The sequence below is a fragment of the Corvus cornix genome, chromosome 3 (genome assembly GCF_000738735.6).
Source record: "Corvus cornix cornix isolate S_Up_H32 chromosome 3, ASM73873v5, whole genome shotgun sequence".
Classification (NCBI taxonomy): Eukaryota; Metazoa; Chordata; class Aves; order Passeriformes; family Corvidae; genus Corvus; species Corvus cornix.
In genome coordinates, this window is record NC_047056.1 from 11,047,111 (window position 1) to 11,064,223 (window position 17,113).

Genomic DNA, 17,113 nt, shown 5'->3' on the forward strand with positions numbered 1-17,113 from the left:
ACATCATTCCTGCCGCTCCCCGCGGCAAGAGGCTGTACAGGACTGGCAAGCCGGGGCTTCCGCACCCGCAGGGGCTGAGGGTCCCCGCACAAAGCTGGGGGGCACTGGCAGGGCAGGAGCCAGCCTGCGCCTCTGCCCAGGGGGCAGCAGGGGACACGCTAGGCTTTTTAATTTTTTTTTAAACTCCTCTTCTGTTGCGTTTAAAAAAATAATAATTATAATAAACCTGGTGGAGTGGTGCAGGAAGCAAATAAATATCAGTCAGTAGAGATGGGGGTGGCAGGACCTCCCCAGGGCATCGCCACTGCTAACGAAGAGGGAGGAGGAGGAGGAGAAGGAAGAACCAGAGTCCTGCCCAGGAGGCGGTGGGGAGTCCCCGGGTGTGGGGTCAGTGGCAGCTTGTGGGGATGGTGATCGGCCCCTCACAAGACCTGGAAGCGCCAGGACGCCTGGTCCTTGTAGTCAAGGCAGTCGGGGGAGTTGAAGTTGAGCTTCCAGGAGGCAGCAGCGGCAGCGGCGGGCTCCTTGTAGTCCAGGCAGTCGGAGGAGTTGAAGGGCAGCCCTGTGCCGCCGTAACCTTGGTGGTGGTGGTGGTGGTGGTGATGGTGGTGGTGGCCCGAGCTCTGGCTCAGCGGGTGGTGGTGGTGGTGGCCCGGCACCGAGGAGGGCCCCATGGGGCTGAGCTGGTGGGGATGGTGGTGGGAGTGCATGGGCGCCAGGTAGGAGCTGCAATCCACGCCCCCGAAATAGGACGAAGAGGGCGGCGCAGGGTAGCCCTGGCCGTACCCCCCGCCCTGGCTGTAGGACACGGGGTAGGAGGCGGAGGCGGCCGAGGCGGCGGGGCCGGCCCGCTGCATGCAGGAGGCGGCGGCCGGCGGCAGCGGCTCGGGCACCGTCACCCCCGCCGGCGCCGCGCCGGGAGAGATGGAAGCCGGGCTCCAGATGGATGACGCCGGGGTGCTGAGAGAGGCCGGGGCGCCCACCGGGGCTGAGGAGGCCGAGCTGGAGGAGGAAGACGAGGCGGAGCTGGAGGCCGCTGCCGGCGGCGTGAACTGTCCGCTGCTCTCCGAACCCGAGCTCTCCCGAGCGGGCGACGATTTCTTCTTGGCCGGACGGCTCTTGGCCCCGCCGCCGCTCTGCTGCTGCTGCCGGCACTTGGCGCGGCGGTTCTTGAACCAGACCTGCAGGGAGAAAACGGGGTGCAGGGGAGGAAGGAGCGTGGCGGGGTGAGCAGCGGCCCAGGCAGCCCCAGAAGGGGCTCTGCAGCCTGCGAGCACCCAACCACCCTCACGCAGTTCTCCCAGTACCCACGCCCAGCCACTAACACTGTGCACCCCTCGCACCCCCAAATATAATCCTACCCCTGCCTGGCAACCCAGCCACCCCATAACCTGCCAAAAGCAAGGATGACAGGGGTCAAAGGCTGTGGTGTCCCAGCTCGTGCACATCCCTGGCACAGCGACAAAATTTGGGGGACAGAGCCTGCGTTGGGTGCTGCCTGCATATGCCACCCCTTTGGGTATCCAGGGAGCAGTGCCCACCAGAGGGAATATGTCTGAGAAACACCCAAGTGCTAGGGCTGCTATGCCCTGGAGCAGGTGGAGGGTGACAGAAAGGTATTAACGAAAATAAAATTAATACAAGAGGATAAAAAAAACAAATGCTCCCTCTTCAGCTGAATATCCCCACAGTGGGACAGAGAAGTGGATGGGAGGCCACATGCATCCCTGTCCCAAGGAAACAGGGATGAGTGTGGATGGAGCACCCGGTCTGAGCGGTGCCAGCTGAGCTGGGGTGGCCCTGCATCCCCTCGTCCCACAGCGGTGCAGGATTCCCCCACACAGGTCCAGTACCTGGACTCGGGATTCGGGCAGGTTGATCTTCAGGGCGACTTCCTCCCGCATGAAGATGTCAGGGTAGCGGGTCTTGGCAAAGAGTGCCTCCAGCACGTCCAGCTGCGAGCGGGTGAAGGTGGTGCGCTCCCGCCGCTGCTTCCGCGGGGTGGCTGCGGGATGAGCACCACCACAGCGGTCACGCTGGGCCCCCACGCACCTCCCGCACGCCCCGGCACGGGGGGAGCCCCGGTGTCCCCGGGGCAGGGGCCTGAGGCGCACCCCCGCTGCAGACCCCAAAGAGCAGCAGTGTCCCCCACACCCCGGCTGCCGGACCCCATCCCGCTGCGGGCAGGGCGAGGGGCACAGTGCTGGGGAAGGGTCAGGCCTGGCTCTAGCGGGAACTACGGGGAGATTTCGTTGTGCTGAAATAAATTACTTTTTTTTGTTGTTCACTTTGAAACTTCTTTATCCTTAAAAATCCCTGTGAAAACGAAGAAACCCCGGGAACAGGGGGGAAAATTCATCTAGACCCCAATCTCCCCAGGCAGGGGTGCAGACAAACCGGGGGAACCCAGCCCACAGCCCACCCTAAACCGTACGGCCCCACCAGCTCTTCCAAACCCGCATGGGATGGAACTTTTTCCCCTCCGCTTGCTGGAGGATGGTGGGACTGGGGGGCCGCGGTGCGCGGCACTCACCCGGATACCCCACGGAGGGATGCAGCAGGTCCATGGTGGGGCCCGTCAGCCCCAGCCCATTCATGCCGTAAGGGGGCTGTTTGAGGTAAGACATCATGCTAGAAGCCGGGCAGTTTCCTCCAAAGTCCCGCAGAAAAAAAAAAATCAAAATCAAACCAAATCTATGGGGCGGAGAAGGGGGATATGAAAAGGGAAAAAAACCTGACACAAAGAGCCGCCGAAAACACCCCAAACAAGAGGCAAAAAAAATTTAAAGCCAACGACAATTAAAAAACGGAGCACAAAGTCGGTATGAAAGGAGTTTTTTCCGTTCCGTCCCGCCGTCACCGCCGCGAGGTCCTCGAGAGATCGCAGGTGAAGTGAGAGAAAAATAAAAACGAAGCAAAAAAAAAAAAAAAAATTAAAATAGCGACGAGGATCGAGAAACAGGCGGATTTCTTCCCCGCGCAGAGGCGAGGCCGGAGCGCCTGGGGAGAGAGTGGAGAGAAGCGGGTGAGGCTTCGGCCGCCCGAGTCCTGCCGGGGGCTCCCGCGGGGCTGCGCCCACCCGGCGCGGGGGCTCCGCGCGGGCGGCTTCCGCTTGTTAATTTTATTATTATTTTATTTTAAACGAAAGCGAGTCGCGCGCAAGTGCCGAGAGGCAACAGTGCCCGGCGATCGGGAGAGATAAAGCAATTATTTAAAAAGATAATTGGATTAGGAATCAAAAGGAGGTATCAGAGGAGGGAAGTATAATTAATTTAAAAGCGAGCAGACGGGGACGTTTTAATTAGAAATGGATAAGAGTTAAAAAGGGGAAAACGAAAAGAGCGCTCCGGCAGCCGAGCGGGCGACGGGGCCGGCAGCCGGGACGGGACGGCGGCGGGGCCCGCCCGGGGGGCTCGGCAGGGCCGGCGGGGGGGGACACGCACACGAGAGACCCGGCAGCGCCCGGGCTCGGTGGCAAAACGCCGCAGATAAACGCGGAGGGGAGGAAGCAGCGGAGAGACCCCGGGCGGTCCCGTCGAGCCCCGGGGGCAGCCCCCGCTGCCGAGGGTGAACGGGGGCACCCGGCCCGAGGGGAGGTGGATGCCGGGCGGGGGTTCGCGGTGCCCCCCGGTAGGCCGGGGCCGGGCGCAGGTCGGGTGGCGGCGCCGGGACCCGGCGTTGCATAACTTTGTCGGGGACGCGGCAGAGCGGGCCCGTCCCGGGAGGAGAGAGTGGGGAAGACGGGGGAAATAAAAGTGAAAAAGAGAAGAGAGAAAAGAGGAAAATCCCGAGGCAGCCCCGGCCCGGCCGTGCTCACCACCCCTGCCCACGGCGCCGCGGGCCCGCTACGCTCCGTCCCGGCGCCGCCGCCCGCCCCGTCGGTGAGCGCGGTGCCCACCGCCCCCGCCCGCCTCACCTGCGCGGCCACCTGCGGAGCGACTGAGCGCCCGCCCGACGGCCGCGGCGGGGGCTGCGCGGGGCAGCGCGGGGCGGAGCGGGCGGGGGGCGCGGAGGGGGCGCGGCGGGGGGAGGAGGGAGGGGGGCAGGCAGGTGAGAGGCGGGCTGGGGAGGGGGGCCGGGGGGGCGCTGCCCGAAGCCGAGCCGCGCACCCCCGACTTGTCGGGGTGCCCGCGTTACCTTGCCGGCGGCCCGCGCTGTCGGGGCGATGGAGCCGCGGCCCTGATGAGGATTGATCACCTACCCCCGGCCCTACCCTTGTATGTGCGCGCAAAGCAACTGCGTAACCAGCCCGGCGCCAATCCCCGGCCGCTCCCCGCCTGACTGACAGCCGCCCGGGCAATGGCAGCGCGGGGCGACGGCTCGTCCGCACCGCCCCGCGCCGCTCCGCGCTCCCCCGCGCACCGACCCCGGCGCCGCGGAGAGCCGGCCGGCCGAGCGAGGGGTGCAGGGGGCGGGCGGGCAGGGCTCCGCGCAACCTCCGCGGAGAGGGCGGGTGGTGGGAATTGTTGGAGAAGTGCGGAACAGAGGGGGGCCGCTCCGCGCCCGCGCAGCTCTGCCCCCTCCCTCGGGGAAGCCCCCCACGCCGCTCCGCGCCGCCCTCCGCGTCGCCCTCCGCGTCCCTGCCGCCCGAGGAGATCGCAGAAAAAGTTTCGGCCGCCGCCTTCGCCGGCACGGAGGGCGCTCCTGGGGAGGGGAGGCGGTGTCGCGGCCCCCCCATCCCGATGCCCGCAGGCTCTCCCAAACTTTGTGCTTTAAAATCCCAATAAAACTACTGCGACCGCACCTTTCCCCGCGTGTCCCGAATTTGGGGGCTCCGCGGGGGGCGAGCGGGCGGGGACCGCACGGGAGCGGCGGGGAGAGGGACGAGAAGACACGGGGCCCTCCGCACCGCTCCGCGGGGCCCCACTCCTTGCTCGAGGCGGCGGGGTCGGGGCGCGGCGGCCGCGCAGGCGGCGGAGCGGCCCCGGACCTCTAAAGAGGCTCCGGTGCGCAGCTTTTGTTGGTCTCCCCAAATCAACTCCCTCTAATAGCAGTGGAGCTGAAAGCGAGCTAATGTTCAAAGGCGCTGCCCGCCGGCCCCGATCGGAGCGCGGTCTCCCGGGGGGAAGACTTTCCCCCCCATTTTATTTTGTTGTTGTTGGAGGGTTTTTTTCCCCCTTCTTTTCAAATCTTTTTTCCTGTGCGAGGAGGGAACCGTCTAAGCCGGGCAGGAGGGAGCCGATGAGCAGAGCGAAGGAGGCTAGCAAGCCCCTCTGCTCTCCCGCAAAAGTCAGCGACACGGGCACTTCTCCCCGTAACAAAGGCGCCGCGGCCCATTCACAAAAAAGCAAAGGGAGGAGGAGGGAGGAGGAAGAGTTTGCGGGGGCAGTTCTCCCCCCTTCCAGCCCCTCTGCCCCGTTTTGCCCCGGTCCTGCCGGGGCCGTTCCTGGCTCGGGCTGCGCTCCCCCCCGCCCCCGCCGCCTTCCCATCACTTCGCCCCGCCGGGGCAGCCCCGGTCCTGGCGGGCAGCAGGCCCCCCCGAGGCTTTTCCCCCGCACACACACCAGGGGGTATCTATGCCCCCCCAAGCCTCCCGCAACTCCCGCGGTTGCCCAATCCCCAATTGCAGACGCCTCCCCGCAGGCTCGGCCGGGGGCTGCGGGCAGGGCGGGCGCGGGGCTCGCCACCCCCCCCGAGGTGACGGTCCCGATCGGCGACTCCGATCCCCCGTTCCCTCCGCCGGACGGAGCCGGCGCCCTCCCCGCTGCGCCCAGGTAAGGTCGGCGGCAGGGCGGGACCTGCGGGTGGGCAGGGGGCTGGGCTGCGCGACCCCGGCCCCGGCGAAGGGCAGGGGCAGTTCGGTCCGGCTGCGGGGCGGGGGCCTCCTGCGGCCGGTTTGCCGGGCTGGGGGCGAAAGACGGGGGACACACACACTTATTTTTCCCTCGGTCTAGCGACTGAGTTACTTTTTTCGCTTTAAAAGCTAGGCAAACACCGGCCCCCCTAGGCGAGGAGGATGCCCGCCCGCGGCCCCCCTCGCCCCAGGGACAGACCCACGCTCCGGGGCTCAGCAGCTCCCGGTGCCCGGCTGGGCAGGCAGCGCCGCGGGCTTTGCCGCCTCTCCCCTCCCGAGCCTCCGCCGCGCTCCGCAGCCGCGGAGCCCTCGGAGCGCGTTTCCTCCCGTCCCCAGCCGCTGTATTTTTACGGGAGGGCAGAAGAGCACGGCGGAGCCTGCTGCTCCAGCCCCCCCCCCGGTGCGGGGGTGCTCCGCGCATCTTCCGAAACTTTGCATGGGGCCAAACCCACCTACGGGCCCCGGGGCAGCCCCCAGTTTCCCAGGCCGGTACATCCCGCGGCACCGGCGGCCGCTCGCACAAAACCGGGCGCTTCTCTCCTCCACGGGGGACTTTTTCTGGTGAGAGTGGGAGGGCGGAGCGGGCCGCGGGCCGCGGGCCGCAGCTGCACCTGGAGCCGTCGGCGCTGTTGGGGTTCCTCGTGGAGCGGCCGCCACAACCCCGCAGGGTTCGGGCTCCTTCCGCCAGCTCCGCTCCCCGCGGGTGCGTTCCTTGCGCGCCCGCAGCCGGGCTTTGGCCGCGCATCCCCCACGCCGCCGGCGGGCGGCATCGGCCCCCCGGGGAAAAGTTTTACCTCCCCCTCCCCGAGCTGCATTTTATTAAAATCAAACGAAAAACTTTTCCGTCCGGTGGGTTTCGTTGCGCTGGCGAAGCGGCGGCGGCCGGGGCGGCTCGGGGCGCGGAGCCCCGCTGCCCCCCCCCCGCCCCCGGCCGGGATCGGTCCCTTCCCGCCCCCCAAGCCCCCTCGCCGGCCGACTGTGGGCGGGAGGGGTGAAGGGAGTTTCCCAGGTAAAGAGAAAAGCGGCAGTTACGGTAAGAAAGATTCGGGTTTTATTGAAAATTTTATATATGACTCGGTGTTGTAATAAATAAACGAGACGAGCTCCACGAAGGGACGATGCGAGCGCGGGACACGCTTGGGGGCACACGGACGGGGCGGGGTGCAGTGGGGAACGCGGCCGGGCGCAATAAATAACGCGGAGCGGGCGGCGCGGTCCGGTTCGGTCCGCAGGGGGACGCGGGTGGGAAGTGCCGCGCTGTCCCGGGCCGGGCCGGTCTCTGCCCCGGGCTGGGCCGGTCTCTGCCCCGGGCTGGGCCGGTCTCTGCCCCGGGCTGCCCCGCTCCGCTCGCAGCCGCTCCCAGGGTTTTGTGCCAGCTCTGGGGGAGAAGGCCCCCGAGTAAACCAGAGCAGCTCGGCTCTCCTCCCGGGGAAATGTAAAACTGATGTAATAAACCACTGGTAAATACAGCACATTTTTAATAATAACTGGGGTGGATCTGACCTAACTATAAAATGTAGGTAGCTTATTAAGTATTACATATGGCAGGACTAGATGAAACCATTCCCAATGATTTTTTTTTTTCCTATATCCCCCTCTCTAATCCTATTACGACAAAAACATTTTTATTTCAAAACTCAGCCCTCCTCCAGCTACAGAAACCAGGACAGACTATTTCTTCTCCTCCTTCCGCCCATCTCCGGCATCGCCCGCACGCCAGGGGTCTCGGCGATTCCATTTCCAACGCTTTCGGCAGGAGAGCTGAGCCCACACGGAAATCATGGGACAACGCGAGTTCGCTTGAATGGAAAACAAAAAACAACGGAGTGGGGCCTGGCGCAGCCTAGATCTGGCCTAAGAAAATGGAAAAAAGTTTAATCTTTTTTTTTCAAAACATCTTTTTCTTTTTTTTTTTTTTTTCCCAGTCTCACGTCGGCATTTTAAAAACATAAGAAAGCCGCGCTGCGATTTCGTTGCCGCCGCGGGAAGGCCGCTCACTGGAGAACGCATTTCTCTTCCTTCTTGGCCATCTTGCCTTTGTTTTGCTCGAGGGTCCTCTCCAAATGCTCGTCCTCTTCCTCGGCCCTGCGGAAAGAGGCGGCGGGAGGCGCGGTGAGGGATTGCGCGGGATGCGCACCGGCCCCGCTCGCCTCCGAGGCCACGCCGAGTTCCCCCAAGGCCACGGTGCCCGCGGACGTGGACCAAACTTTCCGTGGGGACCGTGGTGACTCGGCGGGGACCCCCCCCCTTTGCCCGACTCACTGCTTCTCCTGGGCGTCCAGGTCCCTGACCAGCGCGTCCCGTTTGTTAACGAGAATAACGAGTTCGTCCAGCAAGAGCTGCTCTCGCCTCTTCTGCGCCTCGGTCTTCTGCCAGTCTGCGGGAGAAGCACAACAAGAGCAGCGGTGAGAGCCGCGGCCGCCAGCGCCCGGCACAGCCAACCCGGCCGGAACCGCGCCCGCTGCGGCCCGGCCCGGCCCGGCTCGGCACAGCCCAACGCAGCCTGGCACAGCCCGACCCGGCCCGGCACAGCCCAATACAGCCTGGCACAGCCCGACCCGGCTCGGCACAGCCCAACGCAGCCTGGCACAGCCCGACCCGGCCCGGCACAGCCCAATACAGCCTGGCACAGCCCGACCCGGCTCGGCACAGCCCAATACAGCCTGGCACAGCCCGACTCGGCCCCGGCCTCTCTCCCCAGCGAGGCTATCGCGGGGACAAGCGCAGCCCGGCGGCGTTTCGCCCACCTTGGTTTCGGGGAGTTCAGCAATGATTTGAGGGTCGTTTGTGTGGGGGTTTCTTTCCTTTTTTTTTTTTTTTTTCTTTTTAGTGTAGAATTTGTTTTGTTTTCCCCACGCCTGTGCCTGCTGGCGGGCATGGCCACTGCCAGGTTTGCCCTCCCGGAGGAATGCCCGCTTCCCGCAGCCAGGCTCCTCTCTGCGCACTCCTCGCCCGCTCTCAGCGGCTGGAGGAATCTCACACTGCGCACCATATGCTCCGCAGTAACTTTAAAGGCAGGTATCGCTTAATTAGCATTTCCCACTTTGAAGTAAAAACACACTTGCTACAGAATATCGCGGGGCCCCTCCACCCCCGGCGCTGGTAGCCAGCGGCGGGCGGGCCGCCTCGCTATTCCCAAAGGGATTCCTCTGGCCGCGGCCCGCCGGAGCCCGGCCCAGCCCGGCGCAGCCCCCCGGGGCCGCCCGCAGCCTCCGGCTCTCCAGCCAGACCGTGAGGGCTTGTCGCTGTCAGTCAAGCCCCAGCCTTCCCCGCCTCCCTCATTAAGAAGGTAAACAATGAAAAGCAGGAGCAGTAGATTATGAGGGAGATAGCAGGACAATTGAGGAGCGGGAGGGAAAGAGGACACCAGCTCCAAAAAAAAAAGAAAAAAAAAAAACAACCACCGGGAGAAGCCATCGCCACCGGCCCGGCCGTGTCCTCCTCCCCGGCCGCGCTTCCCGAAGGCGAAGGGAGAGAGGGTGCAGTCCTTTTGGCTTTCTCCCCCACCCCCCCCGCGCTCTCCATTGCCCTGGGCGATCATGTTAAAACTCACATGGCTGGTGCTTATTCAGATAACCCGAACAATGCTCCCCACCGGTTACCATGTGAATCTTCACAAACCCCGCAAGAATGCGGTGGTTCAAATCCCCCTGACCCCCCTCCAAAGCCAAATTTATTCAAGACAGCAAACTGCTCAGAAGCTTTATGAAAGCAAGTGGTGCTAGAGGGAATTCAGCCTTGTATTTACAAATTAAAAATTAGATGCATCATCATGCAATAAAGGTTGGAAGAGCGGCAGAAAGGCAGGAATGTGTAACCGCTTTTATCGCGCCCTCCTCGCCGTCTGCCTGGGCACACGGGCCCACGAGCGAGCCACAGGAAAAGCAGCACGCAGGAAAACCCACGGCGACACGTGTGTGCAGGCACTGCGAGCAGCGAGCACGCACGGCCGGTCCTGCAGGCAGCGGGGGAGCTGCTGCGGTGCCACCAAAGCCCTTCCCGGAGCACCGGCCTGGCAGGGCACTGCGGAAACTTCCCGGGAGTTTCTGTTTTTTCCCATTTTTCTCTTTCTTTTCCTGGTTCTTCTTCCTTTCCTTCCTCATTTTCTTTTCTTTTAAATGTGTCCTTTCCCTTCTACCGTTGCTAAGGAAATAATTTTCCAGGTGTACACAGATTAGAAGTGGAGTTAGCAGCCAAAATTACTGGTAATCCAAGCCACTTTTTTCCTGCCACAAAGCTGCTTTAATTTCGGTAGCAGCCTTTTAGGTGCTACTTCTTGGAGCAGTGTCTCGATTTTCACTGCTGCTTCCCCTTCTGCTCCTTTTGGGCAAAGCTCCTTCAGTTCAACCCATTTAAAACACACTGCTCTGCCACTCTGCAAGTCAGAGCTTCCCCAAACCGCAGCGTTTTGCCCCACAAATAAAGCCCCTCACACGCAATGAGATCTCAGCATGACAACACCACCCTGAAAAGGGACACGGCAGCACGCCAGACAGAAGAGGAGAGAGACACACATGGCAGAGGATTTCAGGGGTGTTTGCTTCCCCCCAGACGTGGTCCCCAACTTTCAGGTTAACTTTCCCCCATCTTCAGCTGGGAACCGTGCTGAGACTCAGGCTCCCCGGCACACCTGGGCACACGAAGCTCTGGATGAAAAGGGACTTGAAATCCATCATCTCTACCTGGACTTTATTTAAATTTTTGCAATTTTGATGGTTTTCACTTATTATTTTTAAAGCTTTTTTCTTTTTTTTTTTTTTTGTTCATCCCCTGCTCTCCAGCTGCAGCAACAACTTTAGTTTTTGAAAGAGCAAACAAGTCAGAGTATTTCAGTACATGTTTTGCCCAGTCCCTCACTATTTTTCTCTGTTAAATCCCTTCCTAAGTGCTACAGGTTTTGTTGCTTCATCTTATAGCCCTGTGAAGTAAATAATGTGCTACTAGGATTTCATGGAACCAAACTGTGTATTTGTTTTGGATTTTGTTTGTTTGTTTTTTTCTGCAGTTGCTTATTATTAATGTTTGAAATACGCCATGGGAAAACCTGATGGCAGAAATACTCCCTTGCAGTTTTACTTCCATTTCTAGAAAAGGAGTCTGCCTTTCCTCCCCCCCAAATAAATAAAAAGTCAAGCAGCAACTGATTAAAAGGGGAACTGACTTTAAGTATTTAAATAGCATTTTATAGGTGACTACTTTGCAATTTTGTTTTATCCAACAAAATACTGCTGGGCAGCAGTTTTGGGAAGCATCCCTATGTTTAAAAAAGAAACTGTGTTCAAGTTTGATTCCTACCTGTTGTGCCTTTTAAGCCAGGATTACCTATAACACCTGTCACATATAGTTACCCAGGCTGACTGCAGCTCTGGGAAGCTACAATATGGGCTGTGATTAATTTGAAGATTTCAGAATAATACTGTTATAAAAGCTACACTCTGGACAAAAATAGGATTAAGCTCTGAGGCTGTATATGAGCTAAAAGTGTTGAAAGCTAAAGCCCCTGTGCCACCACTCGCGACGGGCAGTTTAAAATGACAGAGTTTGCTAAATTCACATTGAAGTAGAAATGTTTTCAATTATTCATCTTCATTGACTTCATATTGTCTTTTCCTCCCCCCCCCCCCCACTGCTTAAACTGATAATTACTTTGAGCAAACAGACGTCCAGTTCCCATAGAAATGCTTTAATAGAAATGGTCGAAAGTTCTCTTAGTAAAACCTTCAACCTTGCCACTATAATAAATAAGCCCGGCACTTTGATGAAAATTAACACTAGTTTTGTAAAGAGCACATTGGGGGATTGCAGTCAGGTCTTATCTTTAGTTCCAGTCAACTAGCAATCCTGAAAGAGTTTGCATCATCATCAGAGCAGGCCATTTGATAGGATTCTGCTGCTGAACCTAATCAATCTATGGAATACTGTGGCTGCGCGGTGTAACAAAGCTAAAATAGATTTACAAATGGGGTTTTAGAGGATAAGCTCCTCCACAGGATTACATATTGATTTTAAATATAAAAAGCTTATCATATAAACCATAACTACAAAAATAGTGAACCTATGCATAAATCCTTTTAGAAGAGCACCCACTTCAAACTATAAGCCAAGAATAAATCAAGATGTACAAAATCCGAAAGAAGATCCATTTCTTGGGCAGAAAATGAACACACCACCCGAAGGTGTGCAAAAATGAACTTATCTTTTCTAAGGAGGCATTAAAACTCGACTGAAAAAAAGAAAAGAAAGGAGTGAGAGGAAAGGTAGCTGAAAGTGAGGCATCTCGGCACTTGGCTGCAGCCGCAGTAAAAACCAGGCTCTGAAAGGCAGCACCTTGTGTACAGGAGCAGCTGGCTCCAAACAGCCAGGCAGGACGCCTGGGGAGGTGCAGAGGTGAAAACGGACCCCGTTTACCTGCATTTTCTTTGGCCTGTTAGTGAGGGGGTTCCGGCCTTTCTCGGTCGGAACAGTCCAAGAGGAACACTTTCTAGCTGGAAGCAGGCAGTGCGTTAACTCCCTCTTTCTTATCTCTACGGCTCTGTGGGGGAGGGGGGGAGTATGCCTTTTTTTTTACCACCCTGGGTCATTCATGTGCTCCTCGTGAAGTGCCGTAACCCTCCAAAAGGCCATTCAGCTGCCGGTGCCTCCATAGGAGCGGCCGGGAAGGAGCCACTGTCTCCACATCACTGAACATCCTAACGGGGAGCACCTCCGGCCGCCAGCGCTGCCCGCACGCTGCCCAAGCAGGCACGGCAGAACCGCCTTTATCTGCCATCAGCAGGCTCCCACCTTCTGCAAAGCTCTTTTCTCTCCTTTTTTTCCCTGTCATCAACCAGCTAAGTAAATTGGTTGACAGATTTTTAAACAGCATAGTCACGCGTGGAAGAGTTAGAGCAATTTACCAAAACAGTAATTACCACCTTTCAAAGACTTTTCTTTTTTAAGTTCCAGTTTGGGTTGGTGTGTTCTGCCTTTCTTTTAGAGAAACAAACCGCTCCCATCCTGTTCCATATATATATATGTGTGTGTGTGTGTGTATATACATATATATGTATTTTTTTTCCTGCCCATATATTTCAGTTCTGGAACTGGTGCTGGTAAAACCGACATCTGCCTTTTCAACTCTTTCAGGGAGCCCAAGCATTCATTAGCAATCGGCTAAATGCCCTCGGAGCCGACAGCGCTGGGCTGTCTGGGCAGCCCTTGCTTCTTCAGAGAAATCACACTGGAAATGGTGTGGTTTTAGCAGTGCTTCCCAAAAAGTGCATCTTTGCATCTTCTGAATACTGATGCACCCATTGAGAGGCAAGACGACACAAAAGCGTATTTTGAGTTTTCACAGGCATTTTCTTGGAAGAGTTTCTCCTTTAATATGTTTTTTGGGTAAAAGCAGATAACTGTTAAAAGTTCTAGAAGACTATCAATAACCTTATTGAGAGTTAAAATGCTAAATGAGAACTTTGTTGCATAAATAAAAAAATCCCCCAAAATAACCCAAATTCTCCAGCACTTAGGTTTGCTTTCTAGACCTCTGTTTACCATATCACCAATAGCAATATAAAAAAGAAAGTAAAAAATGAGAGAGAGGAAAAAAAGATGATTTTCTGGAGTTCGGGCATCCCTCTCTGAACTTACAAAAAGAAATTAAAAAAACATTTTTGTTCCAGACAATGTGTAAATGGCACAAGCTGCTAGACATTCAAAGGCTGCTGCTAGGACATTCCAAGGCAGTATACATCTATGAGGCAATTAAACATGGAAAGTTTAGATTTAAATTCAGTATCTCTTAGCTCCTCTCTAGTTTAGATTATTTTACATTTTAAGTATTTCATCAGTATGATTCCAAATTAGTCTGGCTTGTCTCTGCAGACAGCAATGTATATATTTATGACTCAGGATTATCCAAGAATATACTAAAGATAGTCTTATGCAAAAAATATAACCACAGATGGAGAGATATGAAAAAGCTACCTGAAACCTGCTGCTTTTTTCCAACAAACTTATGCTCCTAGTGAAGTCTCCAAACTAATTAGAATTGATTTATTATGGATCAGGTACCTTATCAGGTGAAGAAAGAAATTACCATGGACAGTCAAAGGGTTGAGAGGTCAATACAGAATAGCAAAATCAATTTGCATTGATTAGACAAAAGGTCCATTTTACAGAGCCCAAAGGATTAACTTTAAAGCAAACATCTTTGAACTATAAGGCAGCATTTGTGACTGAGAGGTATAAGCGGTGCAGCATTAGAAAACACTTAAGATATTTAAATAAGAAAATAATGCAAGCAATGGTTTAAGCTATCTGGATGTTTATTTTTTATTATGAATCATCCCAAGGATTATTGTACAATTTGCTGGAAAGCCCTACGGAAAGGATGCAATTGTTTCATTTATCCCGTGTCAATCTTTCCCTGAGTGTTACCTCCATTCAGGTAAGGTGACTAAACTGGGGAGAAACTGCAGAGACGGGAGAAACTGTGCAAAGGATCGCACTAATCCTGCTGGTGCAGGATTCCTTGTGAGGAAATATTTACTTGACAAACGTAGTGTTTTACCACCAAACCCAAGGAGACTTTTTTCCCCAGTGAGATACTGTTGTAGAACAGGTCTGAAACATTAAAAGGAAGAGGCCCTCTTCTGTGGGTCACTTTTTCCTTTTTCTGCGGCACCAAAAGCAGCACGATGCCACAGGAAAGCCAAGAGAGCACTACTGCAACAAAAAATTGTAAACCCCAGACACATTCTCTACCTCCTCATCACTTTGTTTTCAAAGTTTATTGCAACAAGACCATACCTCCTTGTCCCGTATCTTGGATATTTAAAAAAACTTTTTTAATCCGGAAGAAAACCCAAGAACGGGATTGCAGCCTCAGCACATTTGCCGTGTGTTATCACTTGAAGTGATGCAAATACCAGCATTGCTAATGGGCTTCAGAAAAGCCTCCACGTTTGGTTCTTTCAGGGCCCAAACCCGTCTGGCAGTGAGCACTTTCCCCCCTCAGTCCCCAGCACTGCTCTTACCTTCAATAGCCAGCATTGCTCGCAGCTCCCGGTTCAGCAGCTCGTAGCGCCTTTCTAGGTCATGTTCTTTTTCCCTAGGCAAGTTGCAAATGTTCATCAATATGTTAATTACTAAATCATTAAACACTTAAAAGCACCTTTAACTTACATTGATTTTAGGACTCGCAACTGACTTTTCTCTTTAACTTTAAGCTACTCCAAACAAATGATACACAAACTTAAAACCCGGCTCAGGTGGCCTATTCAGTAACAGGGCCTTTTCATTTCATGTAAGGTCAGCTTTAATTCTGTCAGTTTAACTCCACTGTGCTACAGGATGCAATTATTTCATATTCATCTCTGGAGCAGCTGTTGTGGAATGTCCGAAGTATAAAATATTCCCCTAGATCTAATGAGCAAATTCCAGCATCAACCTATTCACCAAAATAATGTGACACTGGAAGTATTATTCTATATACATTCTGCCCTAATCAACAATAAAAATTAGACAAGGGATTAGAAAGCTTAATATTTTGCAGGTAAAATCCTCTGTCAAGTTCAGACCCAGCAGGAGATAGGTGAGCAGAGGCTCTTCCCAGGGAAGTATGCAGGCATCTACACTAGGTGGCATTACGGAAAGAAATATCATCAAACTGAAAGAAGCTGGAAGAGAAGCACTCGGGGCAGAATGTCTCTACGAACGAGCAGCAACTTCTCCCTTCCTCAACACTGCTAGTGAGAAAAGGTTCATTTGTCCTTCCTTTGCAGTATCAGTGGTATCACTGCACTATGACTGACAACCCCTCAGCAGCCTGGTGCTGTTGAACTAGAGATGGGACTGAGGATTTTCTACAACGCAGGTAGTGACTCAAATTTGTCTCTCTCTCTGAATAGACTTCACCCATTTCATCTGAGGCACAATCCAAATCTATCTGTGCATTTCTAAAATGTAATTTTATTCTACTGTTGGTCCTTTGAAAATGTAACAGTGCTTAATATTTCTTTAATTTCTTTTTTCACAGCTCTGGCTAATCTTGTGTCATTGCACACTTCTCATTTTCAAGTCTGAAATATGAGAAAAACAAGTTACTCAATGTGTAACACATCCACACTACTCATTTTTGAGGGGTTAATTTTGAAGCCTAACAGGAAGAGAGTAAAAAAAGTTTTGCATCTATCTGAAGGGTAAATCATCCTTTTGTAAATGCATATGTTCATCTGTACTTACAGAAGAGAAAGCTGGTTCATTCGTCTTATTAAGGCATTCTTCTTATTAACCAGCATGAACCACTCCTGCATCATAGCTTCTTCTTCCTCTGTGTTTCTTCCTGCAATCAAAAGAACTTCATTACTTAGGTGGCATTTCACAAATGGAGGTATGTACTTTCACTTCAGGTTTTGGAGTATCAGAGTTGCCAGTATCACTGAGCATGACAAGGCATATTCTCAAACGGTAAAAATATCATATGACTGCAAGTCCTACCTGCTTTATAAATAATTCTTAGAAAGCGGCCATTCCCCAGGACACATTTTAGTGTTTTTAACCATGCTGATGCCCTGACCTAAATAAATACCTTTTCAAAGGAGCGTGTATTTCAAATTCTCCCAAATGAACTATATAATTGCAATGCTTCCAGTGAAAAAACCCTTACTGCTGGAAAGATGTATGGTCATCACCAAACACAAAAACAATCCCTGTGGGCAAGATCCACCCCACCCATGCAAACCCAGCACAGTCAGGATGATGTGGCAGGGATCAAAGTAGCTGCAGAGGAGATGCTAATCCTGAACTCTTGGCCAAGATGTGGGCACCTGATCAGCCTCTGTGTTCATGGCCACTCTTCCAGATGAGCTGGGAAGAGCTGCTCCTTTCCTCAACCTGCAACCCAAAGGGAGCATCTGCACAAATACAAATAGTCTTGGGATCCAGGTACCCAAGGGTCCCCATGTGTGTATGCATGGACTAGCACCCCTTTCCCTAGCCCCCATCCATCCCAGGCAGGATCAAGATCAGGACTCTCCATAGCCTACCTGCAGGCAGTGCTAAGCTCTACCAGACCCTCTAAGAGTCTGTGTCACCACCTGTGCACCATGAGTGAAAGGCAGATGAGTGTGCAGAAGGCTCCTGCCTGTGCTTTCCACGTAGCAGGGCTGCTGAGCCAAATTCCACTCTCTCTGAGCTCAGGGACTAGGATGAAGTCCTTTGTGGAGGCTGTGCTTCTGTGGAAACCTGCCATTCTCATCCCTCAAGCTGACCTGAAGAGCAAAGGCTATATGGTCCCTACTGAATTGTGAAACTCACACATTTCATAGGGTTAAAACT

At 54.8% G+C, this 17,113-nt stretch overlaps 2 protein-coding genes across 13 annotated transcripts in view; both read right to left on the reverse strand.

Moving 5' to 3' along the window:
* On the reverse strand, positions 1–4,304 carry OTX1 (orthodenticle homeobox 1). 2 transcript variants are annotated; one of them, XM_039570027.1, is made up of 4 exons: positions 4,138–4,304; positions 2,534–3,000; positions 1,854–2,005; positions 1–1,181 (listed from the first exon to the last, which is right to left on the reverse strand). In XM_039570027.1, the coding sequence occupies exons 2-4, from the start codon at positions 2,628–2,630 to the stop codon at positions 423–425; spliced, it is 1,008 nt and encodes a 335-aa protein (XP_039425961.1). In that variant the 5' UTR covers positions 2,631–3,000; positions 4,138–4,304; the 3' UTR covers positions 1–422. The 2 variants fall into 2 exon arrangements, with proteins under 2 accessions (XP_039425961.1, XP_039425962.1); XM_039570028.1 differs by lacking the exon at positions 4,138–4,304 and adding an exon at positions 3,917–3,960.
* Positions 4,305–6,822: 2,518 nt separating this feature from the next.
* EHBP1 (EH domain binding protein 1) overlaps positions 6,823–17,113 on the reverse strand; it is a 211,591-nt gene continuing 201,300 nt past the window's right edge. For all 11 annotated transcript variants that reach the window (XM_039568463.1, XM_039568461.1, XM_039568460.1 and 8 more), the window contains 4 exons: positions 16,019–16,118; positions 14,812–14,885; positions 8,057–8,171; positions 6,823–7,879 (listed from right to left, as the gene is read on the reverse strand). In XM_039568463.1, coding sequence (XP_039424397.1) covers positions 7,789–7,879; positions 8,057–8,171; positions 14,812–14,885; positions 16,019–16,118 — 380 coding nt within the window. In that variant the 3' untranslated portion in view covers positions 6,823–7,788. The remainder of the gene's footprint in view (positions 7,880–8,056; positions 8,172–14,811; positions 14,886–16,018; positions 16,119–17,113) is intronic.

Coding starts and splice junctions, on each gene's coding strand:
- OTX1 (XM_039570027.1), bottom strand. CDS start 2,630: ATGATGTCTTACCTCAAACAGCCCCCTTACGGCATGAATGGGCTGGGG. Junction 2,006..2,533: donor TCCCTCCGTGGGGTATCCGG/GTGAGTGCCGCG, acceptor CTCATCCCGCAG/CCACCCCGCGGAAGCAGCGG. Junction 1,182..1,853: donor TGCCCGAATCCCGAGTCCAG/GTACTGGACCTG, acceptor TTCTCCCTGCAG/GTCTGGTTCAAGAACCGCCG.